Source organism: Peromyscus californicus, unplaced genomic scaffold, assembly GCF_007827085.1.
Source record: "Peromyscus californicus insignis strain IS unplaced genomic scaffold, ASM782708v3 Scaffold_21__1_contigs__length_65335640, whole genome shotgun sequence".
Taxonomy (NCBI): domain Eukaryota; kingdom Metazoa; phylum Chordata; class Mammalia; order Rodentia; family Cricetidae; genus Peromyscus; species Peromyscus californicus.
In genome coordinates, this window is record NW_026294514.1 from 7,689,202 (window position 1) to 7,701,396 (window position 12,195).

Consider the following 12,195-nt stretch of genomic DNA (forward strand, 5'->3'; position numbering starts at 1 on the left):
ATGATTGCTTGCATGTATGTTTGTGCATGTACGCGCGCGTGTGCGTGTACACACACACATACACACACACACACACACACACATACACACACACACACACACAGAGTAAAAATGGGCCTGCAAGTGGTAGAAGCAATGGGAATTAAGACGAATGGATACACATTAAATGGGCACAGAAGATATGCTTTAAAAAGTCATCTAAACAAATGGTAGTCATAAAACATATCTCAATAAATATAAAAGGACTGAACTTCAAAATTAGAAGCCAATAACATGACACTTGGAGATTCAGAAGTATGCAGAGATAAGATAACATGGATAGAAATATCCAAAATTCAGAAGATAAATTAGAAAATAATTTAGGATGAGTGAATATGAAATGATTATATTCTAAAAATGAGGGGTGAACAAAAGTCAGTGAACAGAGGGGAATTTTAGCTCTAAACACCCACATTAAAATACAAGAAAATTCCACTAGACATTGAAAAGATAGAGCAAGCAGAACTCAAGACAAGAAGGGCAGAAATAACACAAACAAACAGAACATAAAAAGCCAACAGATCTGAAAGTGATTTATTTGTAAGAACCAACAACACCGGGAACTTATAAATCAGACATGCCCACAGTTCAAGAGGAGGGAAGCTCTCATTCGAGGTCCCCTCTTCCCAAGCGTCTCCGGTTGGTATCAAGTGGACCAAAGCTCACCAGCGCGAGCAAGGCTATTCCAAAGATGAGCCTGGAAAACGTGCTTCCTGTGAGAAATCAGAAAGAAATGGCCGTATACAATGTCATTCTGCTGAAATGTAATTTCCCAAACAGGGAAGTCCACAGGGACATAGTCAATGGCTTGTAGGAAGGAGAGTGGGGAGTGGCCACCAAGGGAGAAAGAGACTGCTTGGGGCCAAAGACAACATTCTGGAATTAGTGGTGATGACTGCACAGCCTTATGGATGTATGTAAGCCACAGCACCGTATACAGCAAAGTGGTGAATTTTGTGCTAAGTTAAGAAAAAAAAAAAAGACTCAAAAATATAACACCCTGCTAGGATCAGAGTGGATGAAGATTGGAGAACAAAGGGGATTTTTAAAAGCCAAAAGATTTTCAGGTGCTCTGGGAATGGTCCAGAACAAGAAGGACCGACCGGCTTAGGAGAGAGAATAAGGGTTACAACCTGCTGTGATCCACAGGCAGGGCGTTCAGCTGGATGCACTCAGTACAGGTTCAGTAAGGGTCCAGAGCTCAGAAGACAGATGTGATGTTGCAGCAGGTAAGACGGATGAAATGATAGAATGGATGTGTGGGTGTAAACATGAAAGGCAACCAGGAAGACCTAGGGAGGTCCCCCTTTTAGGGGACAGTGAGAGAAGCAGAGCCAGGAAAGAGGCAGGGTGGGACAAAGAACTAGAAGAGCACCAAGACAGGTGTCTAGAAGGTGGACAGACCATGTCGGCTGCTGAGGAGCTCCAGGAGCCAACAGGGCACTGTGAGAACACCCCACCCCGGGACTAGAAGGCTGTAGTCATTACTTCACTCATTCGTCCCCTGTCAGCTCGTTTCTGCCTTTCAGAAATGATGAACATATGTGGGCCCACCAAACGATGCTTAGCGTCAGCGTGAGCACACCAGGGCACACCGCTAACCAATCTACATTTCTACCAGAAAAGAAATCCATGACGTTTTCAGCTCTATTCTATTCTGACACCATCTCCCTGAAGTCTGCGGTGGGGTTTATCCCCAGAGTTATGTGTTAAGGGAATTCATCTGTGTCCCATCCTGAAGAGGTCACCGTCTTCTCTGTACTTATTATACCGTTCCATTTTTTTTAATCTGCTTTCTACTTATATTTTTCTGTCAACTCCATATAATATGAAGTAAAAGGCAAACTTTAAAAAACTAATCTTATTTTAACTTACTGGAGAAAAAAAGATTATATTTAATCTTAAATGATCAACATACATTTCTTAACTTTTAGAAATCATGAGGGTACCCAGACTTTTGTGTCTTTTGTTAATTTTAATTTGACCTAATTTTAATGTCCTATTTTTAATAAATTAATGACCACGTTAGAGACAATTGTCCTAAGTGGCTCCAGAGTGCATTGTCTGGCACCTACATAATTAATTATCGTATCTGTCTATTCTATTCTGAAGGAACAATCCAGGCAGATGTTTAATTATGTTTTGGTAACCCTAATACCACTGAGGTTATAAACTCCTTTAAACATATACTTCCTCTTCTGGGTCATCCTTCAAATGCTTCTGTGTCCCTCACCCAAAGTCAGGATGACAGAGCTCAGCCTGTGCCTGGTGCAGATGTCAGGTGAAGCATCTGGTGCTGACTAGTGCATGTCTTTCCTGCCTGCTGTCCAACAGCTCAGAGCAGAGGCCAGAGCAACACATTTACAAAAAGAACACTGTTAGTGATGAGCATTTCAACGTCTTTCCGCTTGTCGCTGTCTACAACACCTGAACATGTCACAGACCAAGATAAATCAGGACAAATTAAACTCTTGATTTTCTAAAAGTAGTTGAAATGAACATTTCATCCATCACATCTCTAACTTAGGCTTTCCTATGTGAGAGCTCAGAACTTTACGTTTTAAGCAGCGTCTCCTTGGCGGACTCCATGTGTCTAATGACAATGTTCTGGAAGCCTGAGAGCTCTAACGCATCCTGGCGGTTGTGAAATTCTTCTATGTCAACTAACCGTAATTTCCTGCAAGGGATAAAAAGAAACATCAGTTTAAGACCAAGATATTTCGGGCTTTAATGATTTTGCTAATTTGCCTGTTCCGGAAAAAAAAAATGCTATATTCCTAGATTTATCATCAAAAGTTGTACTCTATAAAATTAAATGGTCAAGAATTTGAGGTTTTTCTGTGTGGGTCAGCTTTCTGTTGCTGTGACAAAATGCCAGAGAGAGAGAAAACAAAGACAGAAAGGTTTATTTTGGCTCCTGGTTTCAAAGATTTCAGTCTGTTGTGTGGGTGCCTATGGTAAAGCAGAAGGGCTCAGCTCTAGGCAGCCAGGAGGAAGGGAGGGAGGGAGGAAGAAAGAGGAAAGGAGGGAGGGAGGGAGAGAGGGAGCGAGGGAGGGAGGGGGTAGGGAAGAGATTTTGAAGTGAAGAGCCCAAGGACAAGGTACAGTCTCTGAGGGTGTGCCTCCAGGACTCACTCTCTTCAGCTAGGTCCCACATGTTAAGTTCCTGAGTTCCCATCATCTCCCAGTAGGCATACAAATGGTGAACTCACGAAGGGACTAATCCACTGAGGTCAGAGCCCCTGCAATCCAGTCCCTCTGAATATTGAGGCACTGGTGTCAGGGTCCAGCCCTGACCTGTTAACGGTCCTTGAAGGGGGGAGTGAGGAATTGAGAAACGCTAGATAGGAAAAAATACAGTTGCAGATGAAGAAAAAGATAGACACAGGATAGCTTCAGGAGGGCCCTGGGTCAATACCCAGTCACCTGGGGTTTATTCCTAATGGGCTTTTTATACACTAGCAAGGGGAGAGGCAAGAGAGCTCCCCCTTTCAAGATCGAAATACAAAGTACAAACAAGTGTAGATCCTTTCTTAATTCTCTAAACACCTGTTGACCACACCTTAACGCAAAGCATCTTGTAATTAGTCCTTAAAGCATAAGACACCTGGTAACCATGCCTTTGGCCAAAACAACCTATTATACAGCCTTGGAGAGCAACATAAACTCTGACTCTCTGACCTTGAGTCAAAAGAGAAACAAACCACAAGGTGGAAATCTTTGTGGGCTCCCACACACTGGGAACAAGCTTTCAACATATGAGCCTCGGAGGGGACCTTTCAGACTCAAACCATAATAATGACTAAATTTTAAAATAATGTTTATCTTCAGATTCAACAGGAATATGACATTGTCAAGTGTCACTATGAAGTGTAAGAGCCTGGTAACTGGGATTCGGTGGAGAATTTAGAATCGCTTTTCACTGAAGCAGAACAATTAAAATAGAAAGGGTGGAAAGGCTCAGTGTATACAGGGTTGACTTCTAAACCAAGTATAAATAAGCCTTCTCCAAAGGGAGAGTGGCCCCGAGGAGCAGGGAGCCCAGGGGGGATGGAATCCCCTGAACCTCCAAATCCTTGGGACCTGTGTGAGTTTCTAACCACACTGGACTTGCTCAAGTCCAGTTCAGTCACAGGGAGGTTTGTAAAAATGGTTTTGAGGGGGGAAAAAAGGATATATCTTCATTTATATAAAAATGTTTGTTAAAGAAAGACTTTAAGTGTTGCAACAAATTCGTGTGTGTCTATGGGGTGTCTGTATGTGTGGGGGCATTCAAATGTGTGTGGTTAAATAGGACAGAACGAAACAGGAAATGGCCGCTCACTGCAACTGTGAGTCGATGTTTGGGTTAGCAGGAAGAAGTCAAGCGTGAAGAAAGGGAAAGGGGGCATCCATTTATCGTAGATGCAGCATGGCCCAAGTTTTAGGAGGCCTCAAGAGATGCCGTCTTAAGAAACCTGAATCTGTATTACTTTGGTAGATTTTGAAGCATATGTCCATGTCAACATATTGCTGAGTGCTTCCCTGAGACTTGCAGCAAACCTGCAAGAGAGGGGACGTGAAGCTGGAGCTCCCAGACAGCATGGCGGGTCCTCCTCAACCTGAAGGGGCAAAGCTTTTTGCTCCAAGTGTACCAAGCAACCTTTATTTCCATCTCCACCAAGCCCTTCCTGTCCACAGCCCCTCTGTCCCACCAGGATAATTAATGCCTGTGAGGCTGGCCATGCTCCTCACCAGCCGTCAGGGGTCTTCAGTGCATGCCACTGACTTGGGCAGTGTTTACCTTGCTTCTGAGCTATTCAGAGCACCAAAGCAGCTAATGTTCCAGGTCACTTAAAACAAGGTATGGACACTGAGTCCCTTAGCTGAGATTATCCGCAAAGCATATATGGTGCTTATACGGAAAAGACAGGTACAATGAGCTAGATGTAAAAGGCAGTGTTCACTTATTACTCTACACATTATATATCATTTACTAAAACCATATTTGAATACTTGCATTATATAAATGGAGGCTTTTCTGTCCCACCTGGTCCTGTAGCTGCTTTTAAAATAATCAGTCAGAGGCTTCATATTAACTACAAACTGTTTGGCCTATTGCTCAGGCTTGTTACTAACTAGCTCTTACAACTTAAATTAACCCATTTCTATTAATCTATGTTTTGTCACATGTCTCGTGGCTTTGTCTGTGTTCTAGTATGTCTTGCCCCTCTGGCAGGTGGCTGGCATCTCTCCCCCTCCGCCCTTCTTCATCTCCAGTTTGATTGTACTGCCTATCCTGGCTCTGCCTGGCCCTAGGCCAAAACAGCTTTATTTACCAACCAATGAAAGCAGCACATAGTCACAGTGTACAGAGAGACATCCCACAGCAGCATGACATTTGCAATTAATTTTAATTTACAGTTAAAACAGTAAAAGAAATAACTCAGGTATTATTAAAAATAACTTTCTTTTACAATTTTTAGTCTGAGGGCTGGAGCAGATGGCTGGATAGTTAAAAGCTCTTGCAATTACAGACTCAGGTCGTCTCCTGGTACCAACATGGCAGGCTTAGAGCCAACCGTAACTCCTGCCCTGGAAGAATCCATCACCTTCCTCTGACCTCCCCAGGCACCAGGCACACACACAGTGCCCATACATACATGTGGATAAAACACTCATGCACATTAAATAAATAAATACACCTAAAACAAATTTAGTTTCAGGAAAGCTGGAAACACTCACTTAAAAGTGCTATGCCACAGATCCAACACAGCCAGCATCGTGGGGTTCATTGCATTCAAGTGATCCCTAATGTAAGAACAAGCAGACAGGAACGATCTCCTCCACGGCTTTGGCAAAACTTCCATTCTGAAAACAAAAAGGAAAAACTAAGTTATCCTCTTCAAAAATCAAAAGGGCTATTGGCTTGGGCATTTGGCTCAGTGGTAGAGCACTTGCTTTGCACACATAAAATCCTGGGTTTGATCCTGAGCACTACGAAACATGTTTTGTTTGTTTGTTTATATGTTTTTTACAATAAATATATATTTCGAGTAATAATTATTTTTGTTTTAATATGATCTCCTAGAAATTACAAAATATGTAATTATATTCTAAAACATATACCCTGTGGGTAGCATAACTTAATTTTGATAATAATCATGAAATTTGCTTTAAATATTTAAAGTATTCTCATCTCTGGCAATAGGCTCCAGGCAGTGCTCTGAAGATGCTAGGCACTGTGGAGTGGCCAGCTTTCCAGCAGGTAGGATCCGCTTGGAGAGACCTGCAGAGTATCGTATCACTAAGTCATGAGTTGGTCAGGTATATCAAATGTACTTTTGATTCACAGTATTTTCAAGCATCTGTATATTTAAACATGCTCATTTTGTGGCTATAAATTTTATCATCCATTTTATTTAAACACTTGGTTTAAGTATGTGACTTGAAGCATTTCCAGTTGACACGATTACATTATGTGTTAAAGATTTTAATCAAATTCCATTTGCTTGAGTGGACTTTGGCTCAGTTTCAACACTACCTAACCTGTGCATGGGTCCTGCAGCTGAGGGAAGCCTACTGTTCTAACTTTAAAAAGAAAAAAAAAAATGATGGCTAAATTTCTTCTCTCTATCCTTAGAGGCCATCTGGGAGGTACTCACACTGTGACTCTAGCCTGAATCAACAGCTATCAAAGTTCCTGAAAGCAGATTCTGGGTTCATCACTCTTAAGTTCAGCCTTGGAGGAAAAACACATGGAGGAACCCAATGGGTGGACGCTCCTATAAGCCCATCAAGTGATTCTAATGGACTTTAACTCACATATTTTAAAATGTCTTTTGTTCTAGCTTTTCCTGGTTCTATGCCTAGGGCTTATAATGCTAGGAATTCTTGCTTTACTTTTGCCTCGAATTTCTATTCAGATGCCAGTCAAGACTTCCTCTTTTCCCTGTACCTGGTTGTTGCATAAATGTAACCGCTGATACAATCCCCAGGTCTCCTAGATGGGCCCCTGGAGGGCACCCCAATTGCCATGCATGATATCCCACGTAACAAAGAAAAGCCAGACTCAGGTGTGTCCCCAGTCCCTAACTGGCAGTGTTTGCCTCTTTAGAGGGGGGTGATGAGGATAGGAGACAGGAGACTGAAATAAGACAGGCATTCCTGTCTTTGTCCAGAAACCCAAAACACTCCTGGTTCTGTCCTAGCTGGAGGCCAGAAATGCTGGACGTGTGTGGGGAGTGTGATCCTTGATCTGTTCCTAAATGAGTTTAGAGCCACTTATTCAAGAGGGAGGATATTACAGTGTCCTTGTTCAGGGCTCTGTGGTGGCCCACTAGGGGAAGCTATTTCTCCGGCCTGGGAAGAGACCTGACATTCAAGCTATGAAAACATAAAAGGGTTGATTCAGTTGTGTGACAACACGTTTTGGAGGAGGGAAAAAAAGCATAAAAACTCTTACATTCAAAGAGATGGGAACTTTTGCTGGACCTTACTACAGTCAGAATAAATAACGCACCTTGATGACACTTAAGACTTATGACTGCTGTCCTACTGTGTGCTCAGTCTGTTTAACCTGCCTCTAAGAAAACAGTGTAACAACTAACCTCATGTGCCTTAGATTCCCTATGCAATCAACATTTACAATCTAAGCTAATGCATAGCTGTAGTCTTATATACTGTATCACAACACAACCTGACCCAAGAGTAATGCATGTGTGTTTATACATGAGTAATGATAACAATTCCATGAAAGTAGGATATTAGTAGCCTTATGAGTATCTACCATAAATGTTGAAGACAACATACATTTATTGCTTGATAAATAATGATATCTATAATATTGCTTGTTATCTGGGTCATTTGGAGTCAGTGACTTAATCTCTTGTAAAAACTCTGTTAAAATATCTCTCATTCCTTCCTCCATGTGATGTTTCCTGTGCTGTTCAATAAAAGAGAGAGAGAAAGAAAAAGGCCTTTATTTGGAACACACACACACACACACACACACACACACACACACACACACACACGGGGTGGGGGAGGGGCCAGATTCCAAGACAGCACTTAGGAAGCCCTTTGTTAGGGACACACACAGAGAGACAGAAACAAGGACAAACAGAATCACAGAATCTCAAGACAGTATTCAGGCAGGCACGCATTCAGACTCAGGCAACAGACAGGAAACAGGGAGAGCGGCGTAGAGGGTTCAAATCTGGGCGACTCTTGGTTAAATGACACCCACGAGAAATGCTTTGTTTCCTTAGTGTGACGCCAGCCCACTATGGGAGACTCTGAGTTCATTAACTACGGTGTTCAAAGTGACCCATGGCTGGACCAGTCAATCACAGAAGACCACCCCTCGGGAAAACAGAGTTTCCTCTAGGAAGGTGGGCTAACCTCAAACCACGCTAAAAGGATGGTTCCAGTAGTTACCCCTTTGATGAGGTAGTGTACTCTTCTCCCCATCATTTCCACCCCAGCAGAGTCCCGAAAGCCGCCCTGAAATTCTATCTGTCCTGAGAGCTTCCTCTCTCTTTCTCGAATGCTCCTTTCCCTGCTGCGTGGCTGCTTCTTGTTGCCATGTGACCGACCTTCACGGCAATTGGAAGGGCATGATCTATTCCTACTTCTTTTCTCGCTCTCCTCCTCTGCTGAGAGTCACCGTTTGCTCCTCTCGGATCTTTTTCTTTTAACCCCCGATAAAATGGTCCTCAAGCCTCCCTTTGAGTCCGTTCTTAAATTCCTTTACTAATGAGACTACGGATGCCCAGGGATCCTAATTCCCATGGTGTCGCCTCTGCAAAGAGCGGACGGGAACGTTTTCTATTCCCTCTGCCCTTCTCCATTTCTACCCTACAGCCCCCCCAGCCTGCGAGTGGGTGACAGCCTCCCAGGCCTAAACCAGGGAACTCCTCCACAGGAACTTCCCCACACAAAGCTTATGCTTTTGTTGGGAAAACAATAATTTTTAAAAATCTATGTTTTATCTTTCAGATATTTAAGAGTTGTACTCCTAAACGTGGCTTTTAAGGGAAATGGATGGCAAGTGGTTTCTTCCCATCTAATTTGTAATGTAATCCATAAGTAAATGGAAATATTCCATGGATACATTTGTTTTTTTTTCAATGTTCCAAATGTTTTGGTACAACCTGTCACCAGATGTTCATGGCTCTACCACACCTGAAGCCTGGTCTACACGCCGTGGAGGCACAAGAGCCATGTCGAGTCCTTCCCTTGGCAGGTTTTTCAGCTGGGTGGGTTGGTTGGTTGGTTAGTTGGTTGGTGGGTTAGTTGGTTTGGTTTGGTTTTTGAGCAGGGTCTCACGTACCTCAGACTGCCCTCAAACTCACTCATATGAAAACTACGCAGACAGGTGTAAAATGTAGACGATAAGCACGCATGTGAGGAAATGTGGACATGAGTGGGGTGTTGGTGGTGTGGCGGTGGTTATATACTGCTGCTCGTGCAGAGCGACCGTCGTCAAGGAACCCTGCTCACTCACTCGGCGCGATGCGGTGGGAGCTCCACTGTTTTACCATCGTCCTCTTTCTCTCTGGGGTCTTTTAAAACGAAATCAACTAAGGGAAAATAGAAGAGTCTGGATAAATAACCTTGCATTAATTACACCGTATTTCCAGCAAAAACAACTCTATCAAAATTAATCACTTAAACTGTGTTAGTTTTGTAATAAAGAAATCTTTGTGCATTTATGAAGAAACATGTTTGGGAAAAATCTACCAAGTCTGTCTTGGAAAGTGTGTTTCTATGGTTTCCTTTGAAGCGATAATTGACTTTAACATTACATTTTCCTTTAGAGGTACTCTGTCCAAAGTGTTCTTGTTGAATTGTGGGTCAGCAGAAGAGAAGCCTTTCTTTCTCTGGGGAAAGGCACACATTACCTCGTTGCATTTGAAATTGCATAAGCGCACCACACACTCGTTCTAAAATCAGTGAAAGAGGCTGCCTCTGCGCCTGCCTCTGTGTCTTCAGTCAAAACTGGCTCCATTTTCCTGTCTTCCAAGCCTCACTTTCTGCAACGCAATATTACACGTCTACCCTCTGCTTGAAATTCTTCAGACTGTCCCTTTACCTTAAAATGCCTTCAAGAGGCACTCGATCCCCTCCCAGATACTGTCCCTTTCTCCAAATGCACTTTAGGCTTCGGCCGTCACAGTGGTTCACAAGTCTAGAACAGCCTTTGAAACATGTCTGCTGTTGCACGTGCCATTGTCTGGACCAAGTATGCTGTCTAGTAGACATGCTTCAAGAATCCATTCAGGAGCTGGGAACGGACGCATGTGATTCAAGAACTAGGCTGGCAGAAGCAGGAGGATCACAAGTTCAAAACCACCCTAGGCTAGATAGTGAATTCAGGGCAGCCTTGGCTACTTAGGGAGACCCCGTCTCTTCCCAGCTCCCATCCCACCACTCAGAAGACTCCGTTCAGAAGCCTCTGGTGTCCTTCTTAAGGCATGGTGGCCTCCTCTTCTTGATGATCTCCTGACTGCACTTGCTAGGCAGGCTCCTCTATAGTTTGGAGATTCGGCCATCTCTCTCATTGTGATCTTATATCACCAGGGATGCAGTAAATGCCTGCTCTCTAGAGGGTTAAACCACTCCACGCATTGTGATTTCACCAGCCTTTAGTGGAGCATTCATTGTGCGTGCTCTAATGTCACAAACAATTGGAGAACTTTCTCGAGAGAATGTATTCCAAGGTTCTGCCTTCAGGGACTTTAGATTGGGCCAGAAACTGCTGTTTTAAAAAATTATTCTTATAATCTACTCATACTTAGAGATCAACCTGTTAAGTCCACACCATGACTCAACAAGTTTCTTACACAAAAGGCCACACGGTCACTAACTGCACACCTTGTGAGCCACCAGATTTCTTCTGATCAGCGCCTCAGCTCTGTTGCTGTAGCTCAAAAGCAGCCATATGCAATGTGTTAAAGACTATAATACAATGACTGTGTACACTGAGTCCTCATTCACAAAATAGGCAGCGGTCAGGTAGGACTTCTGAGCCACAGTTGGCCACCTTTTGGTCTGTAGCAAAAATGTAATCAACCATGTATGAATTTCTTATCAGTAATGTTAAGTTGGTAATGATTAAAACCTTTGGTAATTATTCACCTACACACATGCATGCATGGATGCACACACACATGCATGCACACACACATGCACATGGACACACATGCATGCACCCACACACGCACACACTTTGTCTCTCATGCCTATACCAAGAAATTTTTAAACAAGGGACCGTCCCAAAGGGAAAGACTGCTTCCCAAGTGTCTAATGCTTCCAATGCTTTCTACTGCCTGAGACAATAAATATTATAAGGAGCGGAAAATAATGTCTTATTACTTTCCTTGGTGCTGTCCTTTAAAATGAGGGACAAAATCCTTTTAAGTGGAAAATTTTATTTAAAACATAATTTATACCTAATTAATGAAAGCTGACTGAGGTCTTTTTTTAGTAATTTATTTTTATTTGGTGTGCATTGGTGTTTTGCCTGCATGTGTGAGGGTGTTAGACCCCCTGGAACTGGAGTTATAGACAGTTGTGAGCTGCCATGTGGGTGCTGGGAACTGAACCCAAGTCCTCTTAACTGCTGAGCCATCTCTCCTGCCCACTGGCTGGGGTCTTAAAGAACACACACCAGTGAGGTAAGAAACTCCATAGTGAACAAAGTGAAAAGTGTCAAGGACAGTTAGTAGCTTTCAATTCAAAAATTACCTGTAATGACACACACTCAGATTAGAAAACAAAGAGCTACAGCAACTTACCTATGGATTTCTTGACACTAAGAAGATAATCTTCTCTCATTTCATCTGACAAGACCATTATGCTGTCGGTGAGGACTTTCAGGTGTTGTGGAACCAAATCTAATACGTGCTCCAGCCAAGAGTCCTCCATCGGGGCCACGTGATCTGTGTCAATCCCATGATGAATGTAATAGTAATATCTCTGGATGAGTGAGGCAGGAGGCAGGGGAGTTAATACTACAATAAGGGAGTGTGTTTGTCAAAACACAAAACCACAGGGGAAATGCAAGGCTGTGGGTAAGAAGGAATTTTTAAATTATAAAGTGTTTTGTGTAATTCATGTAAGAATTGTTTGAGATCTCTTAATTTTTATATTTGCTATTTATATGCTACTTCC

General features: G+C 42.9%; 1 protein-coding gene across 1 annotated transcript in view; it reads right to left on the bottom strand.

Moving 5' to 3' along the window:
* Window positions 1–12,195, bottom strand: part of Dnah7 (dynein axonemal heavy chain 7) — a 260,952-nt gene that overhangs the window by 218,515 nt on the left and 30,242 nt on the right. The window contains exons 7-10 of the mRNA XM_052749441.1: window positions 11,820–12,000; window positions 9,527–9,602; window positions 5,764–5,889; window positions 2,597–2,716 (exon numbers count right to left, since the gene is read on the bottom strand). Coding sequence (XP_052605401.1) covers window positions 2,597–2,716; window positions 5,764–5,889; window positions 9,527–9,602; window positions 11,820–12,000 — 503 coding nt within the window. The remainder of the gene's footprint in view (window positions 1–2,596; window positions 2,717–5,763; window positions 5,890–9,526; window positions 9,603–11,819; window positions 12,001–12,195) is intronic.